The sequence below is a fragment of the Crinia signifera genome, chromosome 1 (genome assembly GCF_055691185.1).
Source record: "Crinia signifera chromosome 1, ASM5569118v1, whole genome shotgun sequence".
NCBI classification, from domain to species: Eukaryota; Metazoa; Chordata; class Amphibia; order Anura; family Myobatrachidae; genus Crinia; species Crinia signifera.
This window is the reverse complement of record NC_139217.1, coordinates 140,952,907-140,977,261: the sequence shown is the minus strand read 5'-3', so window position 1 is coordinate 140,977,261 and position 24,355 is coordinate 140,952,907. Positions and strand designations below refer to the sequence as shown.

At 44.3% G+C, this 24,355-nt stretch overlaps 1 protein-coding gene across 4 annotated transcripts in view; it reads left to right on the top strand.

Moving 5' to 3' along the window:
• ADAD1 (adenosine deaminase domain containing 1) overlaps positions 1 to 24,355 on the top strand; it is a 94,621-nt gene that overhangs the window by 49,766 nt on the left and 20,500 nt on the right. For all 4 annotated transcript variants that reach the window (XM_083174413.1, XM_083174399.1, XM_083174392.1 and 1 more), the window contains exons 9-11: positions 1,212 to 1,441; positions 15,955 to 16,192; positions 16,309 to 16,441. In XM_083174413.1, coding sequence (XP_083030539.1) covers positions 1,212 to 1,441; positions 15,955 to 16,192; positions 16,309 to 16,441 — 601 coding nt within the window. The remainder of the gene's footprint in view (positions 1 to 1,211; positions 1,442 to 15,954; positions 16,193 to 16,308; positions 16,442 to 24,355) is intronic.

Here is a 24,355-nt window from a genome sequence, read left to right as displayed (position 1 = left end):
ACCCCACAGTCTCTCAATGTTCTGGGTGTGTGCACCAGTCTCTGGGTCTACAAAATTAAACCGATGATTGACCCGCAAGTGGCTGTAACCAGCCCGCTCCAGTTCAGTAGTTTGGTAGGCGCGCCAGCAATCACTGACGATGGTGCTGCCAGGTGCCACGTGCTCCACAATTGCACCGAGGAGAGTGGGTGCATCTCGCTTGGCAACTGCGACCATGAAACAGTCCCCTGTCTCCCGGCACACTCCTCCGAACACCCACTGCTGTGGGAGTATTCTGCCAACATTGGCTTTGCGCTTCACAAACAGTGTTTCGTCAACCTCCACCATTTGCCCTGGGCCTCCAATCTGCCGTTGAGGCTGTGCCATCAAGTCACATTGGCATGCCTCCCGCATTAAGGCGTTATAAAAAATGGTGCTTTTGTTGCATAGCTTTAAATTCTTAGCACAGAACTCTATTGACGTCAGTTCATCGCACCAGCACCAGATGAAGCGCAGGATAGTCATGAATGGGAGCCTGCACCCAGGATAGAATAGGGAGGCCCGCAGACTCTGTTTTTTGTTGCAACTTTTAATATAGCAGCGCCATTTGCGCTCTTTCAGGGACAGGCGCATAGGGTGGCCATTTGGGCATGTGGCAGTCAATGGGAGCAGCCCTTTCTCCTGCAGGAATACGACTGTCTCTTCCTCAGTTTTTGGGAGGCTGAAGATGCCATCAACCAAAGCCATTTTGGGAATAATGGTGTAAGGGCCAAAATGGGGCAGGTGTAAGGGGCCAAATGGGGCAATATTGGGGCAAATGTCCAAAAATTCACCTCACTAATACACCAAGACTGTAAATCACTTGCTCTCTCTGTAAATCACTTGCTCTCTCCTCTGGAAACTACCTCACACTGATTTTCTGCCAGATGTGCCAGAGGGCGGGTTTAAAAATGGGCGGGAAGTGTTAACATCGCGTCGCATCGCATCCCATCGTATACCATATAATAAGCGTACGATGCGACGAGATACGACGCGATGGCAAATCGCGTCGCATCGCATCGTATGCCTTATTATAATGGCATGCGATGACCACATCGGGCGCCCCGGATAACTCACAAGTACCCAATTATATTATTAACAAAGTAATACATAACCTTTTGGATAAATTAATGTGAATTTTACTTGCTTCTCAAAGAAAACTTTTTAAATTTTATTTTTTTGTTTTATTTTAGATTCCTCAGTCCCCATTCTCTTTCTGCACATGAAACTAATGACAAATTAAGCCTTCATGTTTCCCTGGAGGGGAAAAGTTGTCCGGTGGCTTACTATCCACACAATGTTACCAGCCATATAAGTAGCATGTCTTCCACTGACAAACTAACAAAATGGGAAGTGCTGGGGGTTCAAGGAGCACTTCTCAGTATATTCATACAGCCTGTATACATCAGCAGCATTATTGTGGGTAAGTTGTTTATTTTTTTTTAATATTCTACAAGTTTTGTATATAATACTGGTACACTCATTCCCCCACTATCCATGTCGGCGTGGAGTTGATTTTATATAGTGTGGCGAGCGCACGCGGAATACGTGTAAAGTAATCCTTGGGGCTCGCCATGCTTCAGGCTCGGTGGCTCGCTGCACTCGCCACACTATATAAAATTAACTCCACGCCGATGTGGATAGAGTGGGTATGAAAAAATTGGGAGGACGCGTTCCGCCGCCCCTTGCGGGGCTTGCTGCGCTCGCCATGCTTCGGGGTGCCGTAGATAGTGTGGGTGTGCAAAAAAAACAAACCCCAAAAAATTGCATGGGTGCTTCCACAATGAAGCACCCATCATATCTCATAGCATGGGTGGCCATACAATGAAATATCGCATCGCACGGTGTGTATGGTGCCATGCGATATTTCATTGTATAAGCACTCTTGAACACTTAATATTAACTAAAGGGACATCTCATTGCATCGCATCGGATCTCACGGCACCATACATGGCGTGAGATCCAATGCAATGCGATTTCACTATGGAGAATAGCCCAGTATGCTAAGGGCGTACTGGGTGCCCGGCTACTACATAAGTACCTTGTATGATTACATAATTCCTTACACTTTTGGAAACTAAGTTCCTACTACTGACTGAGTCCCTTCAACCATTGGCTGCTTCTCCTGCTCTCCAGTAGGTGTGCCCTAATTACTTGAGTAACTCCTCTCACCCCTATTTTCCGGTCACCCCTGCCTATTCACTCCATCTGAAAGTAGTGTAGCAAGTAAACAGCATACCAGGTTAATATCCAGGCAAGCAAGGTTAAAGCATTGCAGTGTTTTTCACAGATTTCACAGTCAGAGTACACTCCAAAGCACCTGCACCATGACAGAGAACAGGGTGGACTCTGCTTGGGTCATATTTCTCCTTCATCCACTAGGTGTCACTGGAGTAACAGTGGGGAATAGAAGGGCGACTACAGGAAGCATGGGCACTTTAAATTTAAATGAGTGTGGCCAACTCCCTCCCTTCTAATTCCCCTCCCATTCTTAGAATGTGCACTCTGGGAGCTGGTCACACTGTGGCTTGCTCCAAGGCATAATGTAATAGATAGAAAGTTTAATACAGAAATGTATTTTGACATGTGATGTGAGGACAGATAGGCAAGGACTTGCCGCTGCCTGTCTGCATCGTGGGAGCTGCTGGGGGGACTCGGCCGCAGCTGCGTGCGGCTCGTGCCCCAGTCGCTGGCTGCAGAGACTACAGTCTCCCGAGTGGACGGCTGCCACCCGTCCTCCTTCAGCCCTACCACCTCCGGCCAGCAGGGCAAGATTGTGAGTATACCTGACCCCCTGGTTAGCCGTGGGGGTCAGTGTACAAAATGGCGGTAATGTAGGATAAGGTTTTTACAACACTTGGCGCTATTAAGGAGAAGGAGCTGCAGGGAGCTACCGTGTGGTATGCTCCCAGTGGCCCCGGCTTCTCGCCAGCGTGACTTACACAGCGGGCGGCCATCTTTTATACTAAGGCACCGCTGCACGCTTCCAGGACTAAGAAGTTAACACAGGGTTCCTTCTGAAGTGCTAAGACCAACTAGTGGTCATGTTGGGCTTGATAGATCTGGCTATGTCGCCATCTAGTGGAGAAAAACTGTCATGTTTTACATGAAAATTAGTGTATACAGTAATTGATTAGTATATTAGCAGGCTGCCCTTAATGAACACACATCTGTAGAATAGCTGTTCAAACCACACAATAACATATTCACAGTATCTTTAATAAAAATATAAAAAAATGAAAGCAAGAAAAATTCCTCAATAACACAAGCTTTAATCAATTCATCTTGCTATTCGTCCGTTTTATCGACGACATCTTCATGCTGTGGACTGGCCCCACCACCAAACTGGAACAATACATAGCCTGCATCAATGCAAGCAACTCCCCTATCAAATACACCATAAACATTCAAAAGGAAAACATTAACTTTCTGGATGTAGCGGTCAAAATCCAAGCTGGCAAAATAGAAACTGGTGTCTACACCAAAACAACGGACCGCGACACCCTACTGCTTGCTTCCAGTCACCATCCCAAACCACTGAAACGAGGGTTACCCAAGTCCCAGTTCATGCGAGCTGTCAGAATTTCGAGTACACCAGAGGCAGCTATAGAGAGCACCAACAACATAGTGGCCAAATTCCACCTTAGGGGATACAATTTACAACACTTGAAACGTACCCAGCAAGAGGTGTTATCGATACCCCGGAATGAATTACTCTCTAATAAAACAAAATCTAATAAACAGATCCTTCCGTAGAAACAACAATTCACGACCACCAGCCAGGTAGTGCAAAGAGCCACCACTGCACTGTGGCCGATTTGTTAAGAGCGATCCAGCCCTCCCTTGCTTTAAAACTACTCGCCCCATGTCTTGTTATACCAGGGGCAGAAATATTAAGGACTTTGTGATGCGCACGGATATCACAGGCTTTTCCAACACAACATCAAACACATCTTTTCTACAACGGCCCCCTGGCTGTTACAGGTGCTTAAAATGCACAACTTGTAAAAACATCGTGACCAGCCGAACCTTCTTCAAGCACCCTCACAAGAACCAGACTTTTGCCATTAAACATGTGTTAACGTGTTTATCGTCTCATGTTATATACCTACTGTACTGTCAGTGTCAACTCCACTACGTGGGGAAAACTATTCGCACGGTCCGCGAACAAATGGCTCTTCATCGCTCAGCAATCAATAGTGCTCTATCTACACGCAAGTCTGACCAACCAGTGGCCCGACATTGGCTGGAAAAGAACCACACCATAGCTGAACTGAAGTTCAGAATTATTGACCATGTCCCCATGTCCATACGTGGATTCAGTATTGAATCCCGGCGGTCGGGATCCCGGCGTTCAGAATCCCGACGCCGGAATCCCGACAGCCGAAATGCCGACAAGGGGGGGACATGGATCGCCCCCCCCTTGCGGGCTCGCTGCGCTCGCCACGCAGCGGGCCGGGTGCCTCGCTACGCTCGGCACACTAATTTATTCTCCCTCCAGGGGTGTCGTGGACACCCCAGGAGGGAGAAAGTGTCGGCATTTCGGCGGTCGGGATTCCGGCGTCGGGATTCTGAACGCCGGGATCGTAACTGCATCCCCCATACGTGGGGGTGATCGAGATGGCACACTATTGAAATTGGAGTCCAGATGGATATACCGTCTCCAAACTGTACGCCCCGGGGGACTGAATGAGCGATTTAGTTGGCAGACTTTCCTTTGAATTACTTTTTGTCCCCTTTATTGCACATTGTACACATTCTAACTAGTGTCGACAGCAGCATTGTCGACAGTGGCTCACTCTGATGGTCATCAATGTCGGAGACGGCGTCCTGCATAGTTGCTCAGCAACACAGCAGTGACACACGTCAGCAGCAAGGCGCCACCCCATCCCGGAGTGTGCGCCCATAGCACCCGACGTCAGATGACATCAGGAGCTTGTGTGAGTTCATCTCTGTAGCGTTGGGATTTGTTATTTGTATGTGTACTTGAAGTATGATTATATCTCTTTATCTGTGGTTCCCCATTGTGTACACCAGGCTCACTCTGTTCGTCACCACGGCCGGGGACGGCGTCTCACACAGTTGCCTGGCAACACAGCTGAGACGCACGTCAGCAGTAAGCGCCACCCCATCCCGGGGTGGACGCGTGCAGCACCCGGCCGTGGATGTGATCAGGAGCTGGTAAGTAATAAATATATGCTCATACGCTGCCGAGCGTTCATATGTATCCCCGCCGCCGAGCGGGGTATTGTGTTTTGTTTGCATATGCTGTCTTGAAAAAAATACCTTATGTGTGTTGAAACGTTGACTTATTTGCATATGCCGGATTGATATCATTAAACCCACTATTCTTCTTAAACAAGACCCCAGGAGTGACTCAGATCATTATATATAGATCTGGTGTCCCAGGAGTAGGTGACCCCTATAACAGACAGGCGGCACTCACGGGCGATGGTTGTATCCAAATTTTATCAAGTATTAAGCAGTGATACAAAGCATGGTCGACGTTTCAAAGCCGTGTCGGCTTTTTCCTCACGACGTGTGCTTTAAGAAAGTGCTGATAGTGCTGTGCAAAAGATTAGAGCAGTGTGCTCTCCTACCTTTTTTATATATATATATATATATATATATATATATATATATATATATATATTCAAAATAGCTGTTTGATAAGGAGCTCAAATCACCACACCACATATCAAAGAAGGGACAAAAACTGTATGTACATAATACTTTTGGTGTGTGTGTGTATATGTATGTATGTATGTCTGGTAGTTCGGTCCGGCACTCCCCCTCATATGCAGTTACCCAGGTGCCTCCTGGAGACGATTGTGGTAAGTTTGAAATAACAGGCAGCAGCACTCAGTCAGGAATTTTCAACGTGTATTTCAAAAAATCACAGCATAAACCAACGTTTCGGGGATTAGACGCCCCTTTGTCAAGGTGTGGTCCCACCTTCTAATCCTTCCTGCCACTGAGCCCAGAGACTACTGCTCTATCTCCTGGTTTTTAACCAAGGAAAAGGACGTCCGCTGTTTTACAAGAGACTACTTTCTTTACCATATATCCAGCTAAGTACTGACTTCAGCTTTTAGACTCGGAAATATACATATCTCTCTCAGATATACAGCAATTTATGTTGTTTTACGTGTAATATTTTACTTACCTTTTCCCACTTGTTCCCCCATTGTCGTCCTCCCTTCCCCCCACCCCCACCTCCCATCCGGATCAACTTAGAATTGTCATATAATTTGTTTTGTTTGTGAAAAGTTGTTCCTACTTATATTATACAAATTTTATCGTATATAATCTTATTCTTTATATCTTTATACAATAAAAAAAAATTATATATATATGTTTAAATTCTTCTCATAAGAATTAACATAATATTGTAAGGAGCCTAGATTCTCTCTATACTCTCCATACATATATATATATATATATATCGGGAATAAGCGGCACTCAGAGGCTGTGGAAGCGGTGAAAACCAATAGGAATATTTATTCCATGTGCAGGGATCAAAACGTTTCGGAGCTCGCAGGCTCCATCGTCAGTTGAGAGTAAGCACAAAAGTGCTTACTCTCAACTGACGACGGAGCCTGCGAGCTCCGAAACGTTTTGATCCCTGCACATGGAATAAATATTCCTATTGGTTTTCACCGCTTCCACAGCCTCTGAGTGCTGCTTATTCCCGCTATACATTCCTGGAGGATACACACCCTCTTGAAAGAGGGCACCGGAGCCAGTCATTTTGGCATTACCCCCAGTCCTGAGTGCCGGCCTCCTTGATATATATATATATATATTTAGCCAGATCTGTCACTCATCCCCTGTGTTGCTAACGTTCCCACCCAGCGGCATACACAAACCCGCCCACCCTAGTGAAAAGACCAGTGTTTTATGTGTGTAACGTTGTCATGTGTATAATGTTACACCCCCTTGACATCACCTCCCCCCGCCCAGCCAGGGCTACAGTACACGCCCACCATCCACCATTACTCCACAGCCACCATCCACCATTACTCCTGCACCCGCATTTCATGTACCCCTGTGACAATGGGGGATCCTGTACCGCCACAAGCAGGTGCCGCCCCTAGGTGGGAAATCCGGCCCTGGCTGCCGCGCTGCAGGTTCCCCCACTGCCAGAAGTGACCCCACGGTACTCTGCACCAGCGCCACAACCTTTATCAATGTCTTGCCCACATACCACTATTATACAGCCTCCTGCTCTCATGCACGCTCACTCCCTCCCAGTGGGAGGAGACGCTCACCCAGTGCCGGGAGCTGCATACTGTCCCCCACCCTCCTCCAGTTCTAGGGATGCCCATCGACCATCAATGATTTCAAATAATAGATGGTTTATGGCCGATGTTGAATACTTTTGCCATCGATGTGGGAGGACCAGATGGTTTCCCTACATCGATGGCAAAGGAGAACCGATCAAGCTCCACCCCCCACAACTGGAAGTCCCGCCACCAAGTTCTGATTGACCCACGGCCTATTCAGTCAGATATAATGGATGACCATCGATAGCTACAACAATCGATGGTTATCCAAGTAATATGTTACTACTATCGATGGCAGGGTGCACAATCGCCATCAATGCCAACCATTGATGGCGTCTGCACCAATGCCTATCCCTACTCAGTAACAGCCAAAAACCTTTACTACCCCTCATGCCCACACACCTCTATCACTGCCCTGCCTCCTGTTCTCCTGCCCTGTAACTTCCGCCAGTGGGGACACGCTGACCCTGTGTTGACCACATTCCCCTATCATGCTTTACCACCCAGCCTCCTGCTCTCATGCACCCTAACTCCCACCCAGTAGGAGGAGACACTGACTCAGGGGCCCCGTCATGTACTCCTGTGCTGCCACGCTGGACCCTCACCCACTGGCAGAAGCTGCATAGTGTCCCCCACCCTCCTCTTTAGTCCCCCGTATGCCCACACACCCCTATCACTACCAGCTTCCTGCTTTCCTGAACCGTAACTTCCACCACTGGGGAGTCGCTGACACTGTGTTGCCCACATACCCCTATCATGCCTTATAGCCGAGCCTCCTGCACCCTAACTCCCACCCAGTAGGAAGAGACACGGTACTTGTGGATTATCACGGCTCCCATCGCATGCCATATATAATGGGATGCGATTTTTGCCGTTTTTTGACAAAATCGCATGCGATTTTTAACAGAAAAGCATCCAAATGCATTGAAATTAGTATGAAACATGTTCAATGGCCCCAAAATAGCATTTTTGAGGCTGTACCACCCCCACTATCAACGCGAACCCGAAGCGTGGCGAGCGGCGGCGGTACGCGTCCTACGACCTTTTCATAACCCCACTATCCACGTCGGCGTGGAGTTGAGAATAGAAAGTGTGGCAAGCGGACACCTGTGAAGCCCGCAAGGGGACGCGGATACCTGTGAAGGTATCCGCGGGGCTCGCCACGCTTTGTGCTTGGTGGTCTGCTGCGCTCGCCACACTTTCTATTCTCAACTCCACGCCGACGTGGATAGTAGGGGTATGAAAAGGTCATAGGACGCGTACCGCCGCCCCTCGCGGGCTCGCCACACTTCGGGTTCGCATTGATAGTGGGGGTGGTACAGCCTCAAAATGCCATTTGGGGGCCATTGAACAGGTTTCATACTAATGTCAATGCATTTGGATGCTTTTCTGTTAAAAATCGCATGTGATGCGATTTTTTAATGTGCGATGGCCATCGTGGGAGCCGTGATACTCCACAAGTACCAGAGACACTGACTCAGGGCCACCATCCTGTGCTGCCACGCTGGACCCTCTACCACTGGCAGAAGCTGCACAGTGTCCCCACCCTCCTGTTTAGTCTCCCTTATGTCCACACACCCCTATCACTACCCAGCCTTGTCACCGGCACAGCGGGGTCAACCAGATCTCAGAAGCTCGCAGGGTGATCAGCCCAGCGGGTGACGAAGACCTCTGTCGAAACGCGTTGGGCGTGGCTACTATCCGATGCTGACGTCCTGTGACGACGTATCCGGCTCTGTCCTGACCTGCGGCGGGTGGACAAACCCCGCTGGGCTGATCACCCTGCGTGCTTCTGAGATCTGGTTGACCCCGCTGTGCCGGTGACAAGCGCCGTTTTTGTGGCGATTTACCCTTGTTTTAAACCCTTGTATGTCAGTTTTTACTTCTACTTAAAATATCAGTAAAATTACTATAATCTTATATAGTGTTTCTGACTGTGCGCTTTATCTATTCTTCTCTCTCTCTCTCTCTCTCTCTCTCTCTCTCTCTCTCTCTCTCTCTCTCTCTCTCTCTCTCTCTCTCTCTCTCTCTCTCTCTCTCTCTCTCTCTCTCTCGATAGGCAACACATATGAACAGTACTCTCAGGTCTTGTAAAGCCAATAATAAATAGCAGGACACGGCGGTCTCAAGCAACGTTTCGTGCTGTATTGCACGTCATCAGGCTCAAATACAATACAAACAAGTCTTACCTAAATAGCACCCCCATCACCGTGTGGTCAGGCAGCTGGCTTCCGTCCTCCGTCTGGTCATGAATGACGTCAGTCCCTTGCGACGCGCACCTGCACCCGCCGGTGCGCTCAGACTTCCGGACCGGTTGCCATGCGACCCTGTAAACAAAAAAAGTGGCATACATATATATTAAAAAGATACTTGATAATCAGCAACAAGTCATCAACAGAACATAATACAAAACCACATAACAGAATATCCGAAAACTATTATGCATAAATATAGTACAGAGACTCAAAGCATTTATAGGAAACAGGAGAAACTGCAGTGCTCATTTAACCCTAGCGGGTGCACCGTACTAAGACGGTGTATCCACTTAGTTTCTTGTTGTAATAATAATTTTGCACGATTGCCTCCCCTGATGCTGAATGGAATTTGATCAATAATTTTATATCTCAGGGTGGCCAAACCGTGACCAAACTCCCTGAAATGTCTAGGGACTGGCTGCTCGTTCAACACTTTTTTTCCTTCCAGGGACTGCCGGATGATCGACCTGTGTGTCGCCATCCGTTCTTTAACCCCTTCCCGACATATGACGTACATGTACGTCATATGACGGTTGCGGGGGAATCAAGCCAGCTCACGGAGTGAGCTGGCTTGAAAGAGAGCAGGTAATGGCTGTATATTACAGCCAGGTACCTGCTCTCACGAGCGGCGAGTTCGCCGATCGTGGCCGTTTAACCCTTTAAGCACCGCGGGCAAAGCGCCCGCAGTGCTTTAATAGCTGATCGGAGGGGGGGCGCCCCCCTCCGGCGCCGATCGGGGCCCCCCGCGGCGAGATCGGAGGGTGCCGATCGGTTGCCATGGCAGCCAGGGGTCTAATGTAGACCCCTGTGCTGGCCATGTCAGCATTCCTATTACATCCTGCCTGAGGCAGGATGTAATAGGAAGTGCTGAAAATCACTATGTTCAGCCATAGAGCTCTATGGCTGAACCTAGTACAGGCGATCGCGCCCCCTAGTGGTCAAGTACACTAGGGGGCCTTGTAGTAAAAGTTAAAAAAAAAAAAAAAAAGTTTAAAAATAAAAAAAAAATTTAAAAATATTAAAAGTTCAAATCACCCCCCTTTCCCCATTTCACAAATAAAAATAAATAAAAAAATAAACATATTTGGTATCGCCGCGTTCCTAAAAGTCCGATCTATTAAAATATAACATTAGTTGTCCCGCACGGTTAAAGGCGTAAACGGGAAAAAATTCCCAACGCCAAAACTACGTTTTTTGGTCGCATCGCCTACCCAAAAAAATTTAAATAAAAGAGATCAGAAAGTCGCACATATCCCATAATGGTATTAATTAAAAAGTACACATCAGCTCGCAAAAAATGAGCCCTCACCCAGGTCCGTAGGTGGAAAAATAAAAAAGTTATAAGCCGCAGAACATGGCGACGCGACGCAAATTAGAAAAACCGTAAAATTTTCTATTTTTTTTTTTTGTGGTAAAACGTAACGAAAACTATATAAGTTTGGTATCACCGGAATCGTAACGACCCATAGAATAAAGATAACCGATCATTTTAAACGAACTATGAACTCCAAAAAAAACGTAACCAGCGCAAAATTGTGGAATTGCGTTTTTTTTCCTTTTTACCCCACATTGAATTATTTCCTGATTCCCCAGAATATTATACGGTATAGTAAATGGTACCATTAAAAAGTACAACTTGTCCCGCAAAAAAAAAGCCCTCATGTGTCTATATAGCCGGAAAATTAAAAAAGTTACGCTTATTTGAACGCGAGGAGGAAAAAAAAAGTTAAGAAAAAACGCCCCGTCGGGAAGGGGTTAAATTGCCTTGTGGTCTTCCCCACATAGAGGAGACCACAGGGACGTTTAATGACATACACAACGTGGGTACTAGAACACGTTAAGACATGGCGGATAGGGATTTTTTCACCTGTATGGGGATGAGAAATGGTGTCACCAGTTTCTAGAAATCGACATGTGGTACAATTAATGCATTTATAGCATCCAGGTCTTTTTTTCAAAAAGTTTTGCGCCCCTTGCTTTTGGTGTTTAGACACGTCATTGCGAACCAGGCAATCTTTTAAATTGCACTGTCGCTGGAAACTCTGGAGAATGGTTCTTCTAGCAAAGGGTTTGCTATTGGGGGCACGGGTATCACAGGCCACGCGTTAGGGCGTGGCCTGTGATACCCGTGCCTCTGCTACCTGGCGTCCTGCCCGACGTGTGTCCGTCCAGCTCGTGGATCCAGAGTTCAGACAGCGCAATCCAGCGTTTATGGTCTTCTTCGATCCGGAGCCTGTGGATAGTACATCGGAGCGGTGTGCCCCTGGTATTTGATAAAATCTTGTGGTAACCAGCCCACAGTGTTTACATTATTGGTACAAGCACTTGCCTTTACCTGTTTTTATATTTGTGTGATATATCCATTAAATATCATTTACATGCACCATGGAGCGCTCCTCTTCTGCTTCTATATTTTAGAATATATATATATATGTGTATATGTGTGTGTGTATATATATATATATATATATATAGTCGGGCAAAAAAGTATTTAGTCAGCCACCAATTGTGCAAGTTCTCCCACTTAAAAAGATGAGAGAGGCCTGTAATTTTCATCATAGGTATACCTCAACTATGAGAGACAAAATGAGGAAAAAAAATCCAGAAAATGACATTGTCTGATTTTTAAAGAATTTATTTGCAAATTATGGTGGAAAATAAGTATTTGGTCAAAAACAAACAAGCAAGATTTCTTGCTCTCACAGACCTGTAACTTCTTCTGTAAGAGGCTCCTCTGTCCTCCACTCGTTACCTGTATTAATGACACCTGTTTGAACTCTTTATCTATATAAAAGACACCTGTCCAACACTTCAAACAGTCACACTCCAAACTCCACTATGGCCAAGAGCAAAGAGCTGTCAAAGGACACCAGAAACAAAATTGTAGACCTGCACCAGGCTGGGAAGACTGAATCTGCAATAGGTAAGCAGCTTGGTGTGAAGAAATCAACTGTGGGAGCAATTATTAGGAAATGGAAGGCCTACAAGACCACTGATAGTCTCCCTCGATCTGGGGCTCCCCGCAAGATCTCACCCTGTGGGGTCAAAATGATCACAAGAACGGTGATCAAAAATCCCAGAACCACACGGGGGGACCTAGTGAATGACCTGCTGAGAGCTGGGACCAAAGTAACAAAGGCTACCATCAGTAACACACTACGCCGCCAGGGACTCAAATCCTGCAGTGCCAGACGTGTCCCCCTGCTAAAGGCAGTACATGTGCAGGCCCGTCTGAAGTTTGCTAGAGAGCATTTGGATGATCCAGAAGAGGATTGGGAGAATGTCATATGGTCAGATGAAACCAAAATAGAACTTTTTGGTAACAACTCTACTCGTCGTGTTTGGAGGAGAAAGAATGCTGAGTTGCATCCAAAGAACACCATACCTACTGTAAAGCATGGGGGTGGAAACATCATGCTTTGGGGCTGTTTTTCTGCAAAGGGAACAGGACGACTGCTCCGTGTAAAGGAAAGAATGAATGGGGCCATGTATCGTCAGATTTTGAGTGAAAACCTCCTTCCATCAGCAAGGGCATTGAAGATGAAACGTGGCTGGGTCTTTCAGCATGACAACGATCCCAAACACACTGCCCGGGTAACAAAGGAGTGGCTTCGTAAGAAGCATTTCAAGGTCCTGGAGTGGCCGAGCCAGTCTCCAGATCTCAACCCCATAGAAAATCTTTGGAGGGAGTTGAAAGTCCGTGTTGCCCAGCGACAGCCCCAAAACATCACTGCTCTAGAGGAGATCTGCATGGAGGAATGGGCCAAAATACCAGCAACAGTTTGTGAAAACCTTGTGAAGACTTACAGAAAACGTTTGACCTCTGTCATTGCCAACAAAAGGGTATATAACAAAGTACTGAGATGAACTTTTGTTATTGACCAAATACTTATTTTCCACCATAATTTGCAAATAAATTCTTTAAAAATCAGACAATGTCATTTTCTGGATTTTTTTTCCTCATTTTGTCTCTCATAGTTGAGGTATACCTATGATGAAAATTACAGGCCTCTCTCATCTTTTTAAGTGGGAGAACTTGCACAATTGGTGGCTGACTAAATACTTTTTTGCCCGACTGTATATAGAGAGAGAGAATCTAGGAGGAAGAAAGGAAGCGCTTCATAGTGCGTGTATCAAAAGATATAAAAGTGTTTTATTCTTTAAAAGCCACGTACAGGTACAGGTCATAAATCACGTACCATTTGCAGTGGTTTCAGACAACCGCGGCTCACTTAGCATGAAACAGACACGGCGGTCTTTGTTGGAGTGGTTACACTCTTACTCACGATTGGCGCCAGGCCACGCCCCTACGCGTTTTGTCACGGAGACTTCTGACGTAGGGGCGTGGCCTGGCGCCGATCGTGAGTAAGAGTGTAACCACTCCAACAAAGACCGCCGTGTCTGTTTCATGCTAAGTGAGCCGCGGTTGTCTGAAACCGCTGCAAATGGTACGTGATTTATGACCTGTACGTGGCTTTTAAAGAATAAAACACTTTTATATCTTTTGATACACGCACTATGGAGCGCTTCCTTTCTTACTCCTAGATTCTCCAAAGCTTTATTCACCAATCCAAGTGACTGTGGGGAGCTGCCGATCACAGAACAGTTTTTTGTGTCATATATATATATATATATATATATATATATATATATATATATATATATTTATTATATAGTCGATGTGTGTACCTAGGTACTGGGGCGGCACTCGTAGGGCTTCACTCCTTCAAAAGAACTGCAAACCACACTGCAGTGAGTTTTCTATATATATATATATATATATATATATAGTTGAATGGGTGTTGTTCTGTTTGGAGAACACACAGCACGGCACTCGAGGTCTTGTGAAGAAAGTGAATTTTATTCAAGCAACAGTTTCGGAGCCCTAAGCTCCCTAGTCAGGCTAACAGCAAGCAATAACAAACAATGGTGCACAAGGTTCCTACCTTATAGTGTATGAAGGGCCGCCCTTCGTCATGATTCACTGCAGAGCTTCAGGTGCTGGAACGGAAGCGGCCGGAAACCGTGCCCCGCACGGAGACACACTTCCGGTATCCAGCATACCCTCTGTTCCGGCCAGTCATGACGCGTCCCCGTTGCCATGCAGACAGGGGCGTGTATACCGCCGTCACCTAGGTTTCCATGGCTCGGGAATACATCTTATGTGACACCTATCTTATGTGACACCGCAAACAGCAGCCCTTTTTCCTTTGCCTCCCAGGCTATTTACTCTATTACTTATTCAATCTACTCTCTCATTCTGACAGGAGGCAGGTGCCGTTCATCTGCTATCAATGCTTTACCTGATAGCACATAGCAAAAAGCAGCACACCTACCCACAAAAGTAAAACGCTGTATATACACTATATCCCACTAACACCATCCCTACCTCTAGGGGTACTCTCATCTACAACTAAGTATGGAAAGCATGTAACCCTGCACTGTATTCAATACAACAAGGTACCTGCACTACTAACTGGAGAAAGCAGATACCCCATTTTTCCTAAATTCTGACACTGTTCATACAGTAATAACATTGCTGAACGCTCACTGACTCTCAGGGAACCAGGACGGTTGAGAGATTCAGCAGCAGCTTCCGCAATCTTTTCAACTGTGAGTGTCATTTTTCTTGTACTTGAATCTATACTTTACACCCTCTATCGTAGCGGTTACCCTCGCAACATAGTACCTAGCCACGGCTCTGTATTGTTAAATCAGTATTAGAAGCAGTTATTGCACAAATTGACCAATTTACAATACATATTCATTCAGCGATACTGCAAATGATATATCTGTAAATATCCGGACTGCACCAGTGTAGAACAATTTCCTGCCTGGTCCTAATTACTGTGAAAAATTTCGCTATCTAAACTTCCTTACCACAAAGATAGGTACAGTAAACACTGATTCAGACACAGGCTGACTTTCAAATATAAGCCGTACTATCTGATCACTGTGTTTCCCTATCAGGCAACCAGTGTGGTCTATACGAACAGTTGAATATAGATTTATTCTATAAAATTATTAGTATTACTCAACTGTTCATTTTCAATGTTTAATGTTGTCTGTTTGTTTGTCTGACAAAACTATTTTACTAAAATCATTAAAAGTTACATTTTATCTTTAAAAAAATCTTGACCTACTTTTTGACAATTTAAAAGAGTGCCCCCAAACAAAAGAGAGTACTTTTTCCTTCTCTATCTCCGATTTGAAAGAGTGTTACATAAGCACACCATTACAATGGCTGACCACCATGGAAAGACAGACATTCCAGCGCCTGACATTAAGCAACTTTTTCGTTCCTGCTATAAACCAAAATTTAAAGCTTGATTCATCTAGCCCTGAGTAGCATAAAAAAATTTTTTTTTGTTAGCACTCTTGGTTTTGTATTTCAGGTAATGCTAATTGCACAGACACCAGAGGACTGGAAATTGCTATAAAACAACGAATTGATGATGCACTTACCTCAAGGTTGCCAATGTTCTACCTAGTAAACAGACCTTACATAAGCATGGTCACTGCTACCCACTCAGTGTCAACTGCTGCAATTAATCGTACACTAAGTTTGAATTGGTCACAAGGGGATAATTCACTGGAAGTGGTGGATGCATTCCAAGGAAAAATTACTGACCGGTAAGTTCTTTTAAAATTTGGTAGTTTACAAAAATCTGTAGGTGGATACAATTACGGATATTTAAATCATAGTAACTGAATTGCTAAAAGTAAGTAATGGCCTTTTTTATGTTTAGCTCACCTTTTAAAAGTGGACAATCGATGGCAAGCCGGCTGTGCAAAGCTGCTATGTTAAGTCGTTTTAACTTGCTTTTAAAGGAAGCAAAAAGAGATGATATCGTTCTTGGTCTGTCTTATCATGAAGCAAAGGTTAGTGAATGTTGTATTAACTAATTGCCATATCGAAGAGTATGTCAATGGGCTTAGTGATTTGCTCTATATTGTCATGGTCATTTTAGGATGAATTCGGTCAGCAAATAAAGGACAAAAAGTTGGGGTGTAGATTGACTTTGCGCCTATTGCTGTCCTTGAGATTTATTGGATTATATGAATCACCTTTCATACAAATATAGGAACATATAAAAAACTATACCAATATGCCTTGGCGCTGACCATACTTTTTTCCCCTCTTTCTTTTGTTCTCACAGTATTGTGCCTCAAAAGAAAAGGAAAATAACCGTAATAGTGTATTTTTTTTTTTAACAATATATATATATAATTCTATTATCCAGGTAAAAGATGATGAGACTCATACCCTTAGAATAGTGTATACCTTTTCAGTATACAATAACCCTTTTTGAGGGGATGATAAGGTCACCACTGAATTGATTGCCTCCACTCCAGGATGTCGCATGTAAAATACAGAGGACACCGCATATGGTGCAATATACAATTTTAATAAACTCAATCAAAAACATAAAAGTGCATGGAGTGTGATATAGTGGACTCTCGCCAAGCACATGTATTGTACACGTATGAGCAGAATGGAATAGAACCAACAGATGTCCCTGGTAGTTTCCCTTGGATCTATGTCACACGATAGTCGCACTTCCTCCAAGCCAACGCATTTCAAAACACAAGGTTTCTTTTTCAAGGCATATGGAGTTAAAGTGCTGGTGCCAGTATTTATACCGTCATTATTGCGAATACCTCAATCAAAACGATAGTGTCAGCTGTTTTAGATTTGGTGATTTACATAGAAAACAATATGGTAAAATCCAACGGACTCCCAGACATATATTAATCGGAACAGTTGCCATCAAAATAAATGGCTTGAGTCTATTTCCATGGGCCAATGCAGATGACTGCGGAGAAATTGTAAAGATTTTGTTTTTTTAGATCAAGCAAACGATATGAAGAAAAAATGTATCAACAGTGGATATGATGGGATGATTGTTGATCAATCCCTAATCAAGGCTAAAGATCTTGAACGGGTAGAATTATTAGTTCCAAAAGAAAAATTACCAAAATCTGCAGAAAAGTGTCATTTACAACAGACTATTCCTCACAACACCATGAAGTCAGAAAAATTCTTACAAGACAATGGGGACTTTTGAATAAAGACCCCATAGTTGGTACAGAGGTTCCCACAAATCCAATGTGCATTTTTAGAAGCGCACCGAACTTAATATCCAATTTGGTTAAAAGGTTATGCCCATTGTCTATGAAAAAATCAACAAATAATTCAGTAGGATTGTGGAACATGCATAGGTTGCAAAAATGTAAAAAAAAAAAACTTCGGAATGAAAGCAACCGAAATTATTATTAATGAAAAATAAACATAAAATTAAAGATTTCTTAACCTGCCATTCTTTTAATGTAATCTACACTATTGAATATAAATGTAATAAATTCTACATAGGAAGGACAAGCAGACCCTTTAAAATAAGGATAAGTGAGCATATTAGAAATATCCAGTAGGGTCTTGAGACACATGCTCTATCATTACATTTTAAAATAAAACATCAATTCCATACAGATACTTTATTATAAAGAATATTTATATTTTTAGAAAAATCACCCCTGATAGATGAGGAGGAGATATTGCGGCCACTGTAGCTAGAAACAAAATGACTGATTTTTTTTTTTTAACCCCTTCCTGACAGAGCCAGTTTTTGCCTTCCTGACAGAGCCCTTTTTTTCAAATCTGACAGGTATCACTTAAGTGGGGATAACTTTTTTTTGCTTTTACTTATCCCAGTGATTTTGAGATTGTTTTTTCGTGACACATTGTACTTCAAGTTAGTGGTAAATTTTCGTCGATACAGTCTGTGTTTTTTTGTGAAAAATACCAAAATGTCGGAAAAAAATGGAAAATTTAGCAATTTGCAAAATGTTAAATTTTCTGCTTGTGAGACAAATAATCATACCACTCAAAATAGTTAATAACTAACATAGACCATATGTCTACTTTATGTTGCCATCATTATTTCAACTTCCTTTTAATTTTTTTTTGGACACTAGGAGGCTTACAATATGAATAGCAAATTCTCAAATTTTCAAGAAAATTTCAAACACTGATTTTTTTAGGGACCAGTTCAGTTCTGATGTGACTTTGAGGGACTTGTATGTGAGACACCCCCATAAATGATACCATTTCAAAAACTGCACCCCTCACAGTATTCAAAACAGCATTTTGGAAGTTTGTTAACCCTTTAGGTGTTTCACAGGAATTAAAACAAAGTGTAGGTGAAATTTCAAAATTTCATTTTTTTTGCAGATTTGCAATTTTAATACATTTTTCTAAGGAACACAGTACATTTTACTAGAGAAATGTGACTAAAAATTGATTCCCCCAATTCTTTTGTTTTCATAAATATCCTATATGTGGCCCTAGTGTGCACGTTGACCAAACCACAGGCTTCATAATAGAAGGAGCACCTACTTGATTTTGGAGCCTCCTTTTTATGAGATTATTTTTTAGGCACCATGTAGGTTTCTAGGCACCATAAGATGCTAAAATTTAGGAACCCCCCCACAAGTGACCCCATTTTGCAAACTACACCCCTCAGGGAATTCATCTAGGGGTATAGTGTACATTTCAAACCCCCAGGGGTTTCACCAATTGTGGTACAACTGGGCAGTGAAAATGAAAAATTAAATTTTTTACACAAAAATGCAGTTCTGGCTCAAAATTTTTCATTTTCAGAAGGTATGAAGGAGAAAAAGCACCCCAAAATCTGTGCCCCAATTTCTCCCGAGTACGGCAATGCCTCACATGTGACCAAAAAATACCATTTGGGTGCATGGCAGGACTCAGAAAGGAAGGAGTGATTTTTGGATTTTGCAGCTCAGATTCTGGTGGAATGTTGGTGGGTGCTATGTTGCATTAGCAAGACCCCCCAAGCACCAATACAGTGGAACCCCCCCACAAGTGACCCCATTTTGCAAACTACACCCCTCAGGGAATTCATCTAGGGGTATAGTGTACATTTCAAACCCCCAGGGGTTTCACCAATTTTGATACAACTGGGCAGTGAAAATGAAAAATTACATTTTTTTTACACAAAAATGCAGTTCTGGCTCAAAATTTTTCATTTTCAGAAGGTATGAAGGAGAAAAAGCACCCCAAAATCTGTGCCCCAATTTCTCCCGAGTATGGCAATGCCTCATATGTGACCAAAAAATACCATTTGGGTGCATGGCAGGACTCAGAAAGGAAGGAGTGATTTTTGGTGGTGGAATGTTGGTGGGTGCTATGTCGCATTAGCAAGACCCCCAAAGCACCAATACAGTGGAACCCCCCCACAAGTGACCCCATTTTGCAAACTACACCCCTCAGGGAATTCATCTAGGGGTATAGTGTACATTTCAAACCCCCAGGGGTTTCACCAATTTTGATACAACTGGGCTGTGCAAATGCAAAATTACATTTTTTACACAAAAATGCAGTTCTGGCTCAATTTTTCATTTTCACAAGGAATGAAGGAGACAAAGCACCCCAAAATCTGTGCCCCAATTTCTCCCGAGTACGGCAATGCCTCACATGTGACCAAAAAATACCATTTGGGTGCATGGCAGGACTCAGAAAGGAAGGAGTGATTTTTGGATTTTGCAGCTCAGATTCTGGTGGAATGTTGGTGGGTGCTATGTTGCATTAGCAAGACCCCCCAAGCACCAATACAGTGGAACCCCCCCACAAGTGACCCCATTTTGCAAACTACATCCCTCAGGGAATTCATCTAGGGGTATAGTGTACATTTCAAACCCCCAGGGGTTTCACCAATTTTGATACAACTGGGCAGTGAAAATGAAAAATTACATTTTTTTACACAAAAATGCAGTTCTGGCTCAAAATTTTTCATTTTCAGAAGGTATGAAGGAGAAAAAGCACCCCAAAATCTGTGCCCCACCAATTTCTCCCGAGTACGGCAATGCCTCATGTGTGACCAAAAAGTGGCAGGACTCAGAAGGGAAGGAGTGATATTTGGATTTTGCAGCACAAATTCTGGTGGAATGTTGGTGGGTGCTATGTCGCATTAGCAAGACCCCCAAAGCACCAATACAGTGGAACCCCCCCACAAGTGACCCCATTTTGCAAACTACACCCCTCAGGGAATTCATCTAGGGGTATAGTGTACATTTCAAACCCCCAGGGGTTTCACCAATTTTGATACAACTGGGCAGTGAAAATGAAAAATTACTTTTTTTTACACAAAAATGCAGTTCTGGCTCAAAATTTTTCATTTTCAGAAGGTATGAAGGAGAAAAAGCACCCCAAAATCTGTGCCCCAATTTCTCCCGAGTATGGCAATGCCTCATATGTGACCGAAAAATACCAGTTGGGTGCATGGCAGGACTCAGAAGGGAAGGAGTGATTTTTGGATTTTGCGGCTCAGATTCTGGTGGAATGAATGGTGGGTGCTATGTGGCATTAGCAAGACCCCCGAAGCACGGTGACATTATGAACCTAATAATCCATAGATGTGTGGTATATTTTAAAACACTCCTTTATACATAGGCCGGGTTTGTCGGGGCAAGTGTCACACTGGAAAATAGTTTGCTTTCTTATTCCCTTTTTATAGCAAACTTTGCACCTTTTTTGTGTCCTGCCCTTTTTTCCAGTGGAGGGGATTTCATCAGGAAAATGCTGCCCTGGTACAATACGGGGGCCAGTACTAGAAGTACTGGGGCCCTCTGCCTGCTGGTTCCCAAATACTAGGCCCTTTATGACTTCCTCTTGAAAGTGCATAAATGTCCCCCTCTGGCCGGTAGAACGGAATAGCACGTAAGCGTTATACAGTGCCATCTGGATGATATACACGGCCAGCTTCTTGTACCAGATTTTTGTTTTCCGCAGGGCACTGTACGGCTTCAGTACCTGATCTGAAAGATCCACTCCGCCCATGTACTTATTGTAATCCAGGATACAATTAGGTTTGGAGGTGTGGGTACTGGTACCTCGTACAGGGACGGAGGTGGTACTGTCTCCGTGAATTGTTGTCAGTATAAGGACATCCCTCTTGTCCTTATATTTGACCAACAACATATTTTCGGTGCATATTCCCCTGCTTTCACCCCTTCTCATTACTTGGGCAATGTGCGTTTTTGGGAGGCCTCTTTGGTTCTTGCGCACAGTACCGCAAGCTGCTGTACCTCTTGAACCAAGGGCCTTAAACAGGAGGATGCTGGTGTAAAAGTTATCCACATAGAGGTGATAACCTTTATCCAGGAAGGGGTGCACTAAATCCCAGACAATTTTTCCACTAACACCTACGAGGGAGGGGGGGGCATTCTGGCGGTTCAATTCTTGAATCCTTCTCTTCATATACCCTAAACCTGTGGGTGTACCCTGAGGTGCTTTCACACAGCTTATACATTTTTATGCCATACCTTGCCCTCTTACTGGGAAGGTACTGGCGGAATTTAACCCTTCCTTTAAAATGTATAAGGGACTCGTCAATACAAATAAATTTTTCAGGTATGTACATCTCTGCAAATTTGGCACTGAAATGATCAATGACCGGCCTGACTTTGAATAGCCGGTCAAAGGTGGGATCATCTCTGGGTGGGCACTGCGCATTAACGTTGTAATGCAAAAATTTAAGGATTAACTCAAAACGAGTCCGGGTCATGGCCATACGGTAAAGTGGGGTGCTGTACAGAACATCTGTACTCCAATATTGCCTAATTTCTGGCTTTTTTACTATGCCCATATGAAACACCAGACCCCAAAACGTCATCATCTCTACTGCATCTACAGGGGTCCACCTAGCAAATGATGACGTGGGGTTTTGAGCAATAAACTGCTGGGCATATAAATTAGTTTGGTCCACCATTAAATTTATAAAATCATCAGAGAAAAATAATTTGAAAGTCAATTTCTCTGAGACCTGTGGAATCAAATTGGATTCCTGGCATGGCCAAAAACTCAGGAACCTGGGGCTCAAAATTGTCTGGTGGTGGGGTCCATACGAGATCAATTATTGGGGGGGGGGTCTCAGCTGCTCTACGGGGGCGTCTTTGAGGGGGTCCCTCATCACCAGAGGAGGAAGAGGAGCTTAAGACAAATCCTTCAAATTCCCCGCTTGCATCACTGGCTGTGTCAGTCAGAGGCAATCATGGCATATGCCTCCTCCGCTGAATACATTCTTCTGGATGACTGGGATGACATTTGGGATGCCATTTTTATTTTTGTGTTACTGGTAGTGAAATGTTTCAACACGTGTATAGTGTAGGGGGGGGTACAAACTTTATTTCAACCCGGGGGGTATGTAGTGTGTATGTAGTGCAGAAAAAAAAAATACTTTATACAGGAATTTGATCCCAATAAAAAAAAAAAAATTGAAGGGGTTAAAAAAAAAAAAAAAAAGGTCCTGCGCCAAAAATTGAGCACAGATGTTGGTCAGTAACGTCCGTCACTGAACAGCGCTCAAAGGCAACAGGGATTTGATAAAAAAAAAAAAAAAATAGATCAACCCTGTGCCGAAAAAGATGATCAGTGATGTACGTCACTGATCAGCGCACAGTGGCCACAGGACACCCACAAAATCACAGTGTGTGTAAAAAAAAAATTAAAAAAAGACCCCACAGCACTCTCAAAAAAAAAAAAGGTGATCAGTGATGCGACACTGATTACCAGTGAGGGGCAGCAGGTGCACAACCTTTGGTGCAACTGACAGTGCAACTGGCAGCAACTGACAGGTATATATATAAAAAAAAAACCCTGCGCCCCCAAAAAGTTGCTGATCAGCACAGATATACTGATCAGCACAAAAGGGGGGGTAGCAGACACAAAATATACACTCTCTATCACTATCTCTCTCTATCTCTCACTATCTATCACTCTAGGACACTGCAGCAGCAGCACTGACAGTTATATGTATAAAAAAAAACCTGCACCCCCAAAAAGGGGGGGTAGCAGACACAAAATATACACTCTCTGTCACTCTCTGTCACTATCTCTCTCTATCTCTCTATCTCTCACTATCTATCACTATCTATCACTCTATGACACTGCAGCAGCAGCACTGACAGTTATATATATAAAAAAAAAACCTGCACCCCCAAAAAGGGGGGGGTAGCAGACACAAATCTCTCTATCTCTCACTATCTCTCACTATCTATCACTATCTATCACTATCTATCACTCTATGACACTGCAGCAGCAGCACTGACAGTTATTTATATATAAAAAAAACCCTGCACCCCCAAAAAGGGGGAGTAGCAGACACAAAATATAGCTCTCTCTGTCACTATCTCTCTATCTCTCTCTATCTCTCTCTCTATCTCTCTATCACACTGCAGCAGCAGCAGGAAGTCCCAAGAAGTCAGATCCAGGAAGCGTCCAGCACGCTACAAGCAGTGATCAGGTGATCAGGTAAGGTATTTGCAAGGATCAGGTAAGTATTAGCAAGGATCAGGTCAGTATCACGGCAGATAGGCACGGTGACCGCTCTGCACGCTATTCCAGACCGGAATGGCGTCTGCAGCGCAGTCACCGGTAGTTTAAATGTCGCGCCTTGGCTGTGATTGGTCCGACCCACGGACCAATCACAGCCTTGGGGGCAGGTGGGGTGAGGGTGGGGTGAGGTGTCATCGTCACCGATGACCCCCTCATGCCCCCTCACGCCCGGCGGTGATTGACACCTGTGTTACCGAGCGTCTGATTCGCTGGTAACACAGGAAAACGCTGTGAATGGCTGTTCACACTGAACAGCCAATCACAGCGATCGCCGACGGGGGGGCGGCATCGCAGCCCCCCCTGGGCATGCAGGGACATGTCTGCTGTCAGGGACAGCAGACATCGTCCCTCTGTCACTGCGTCTCTAGACGCAGTGACAG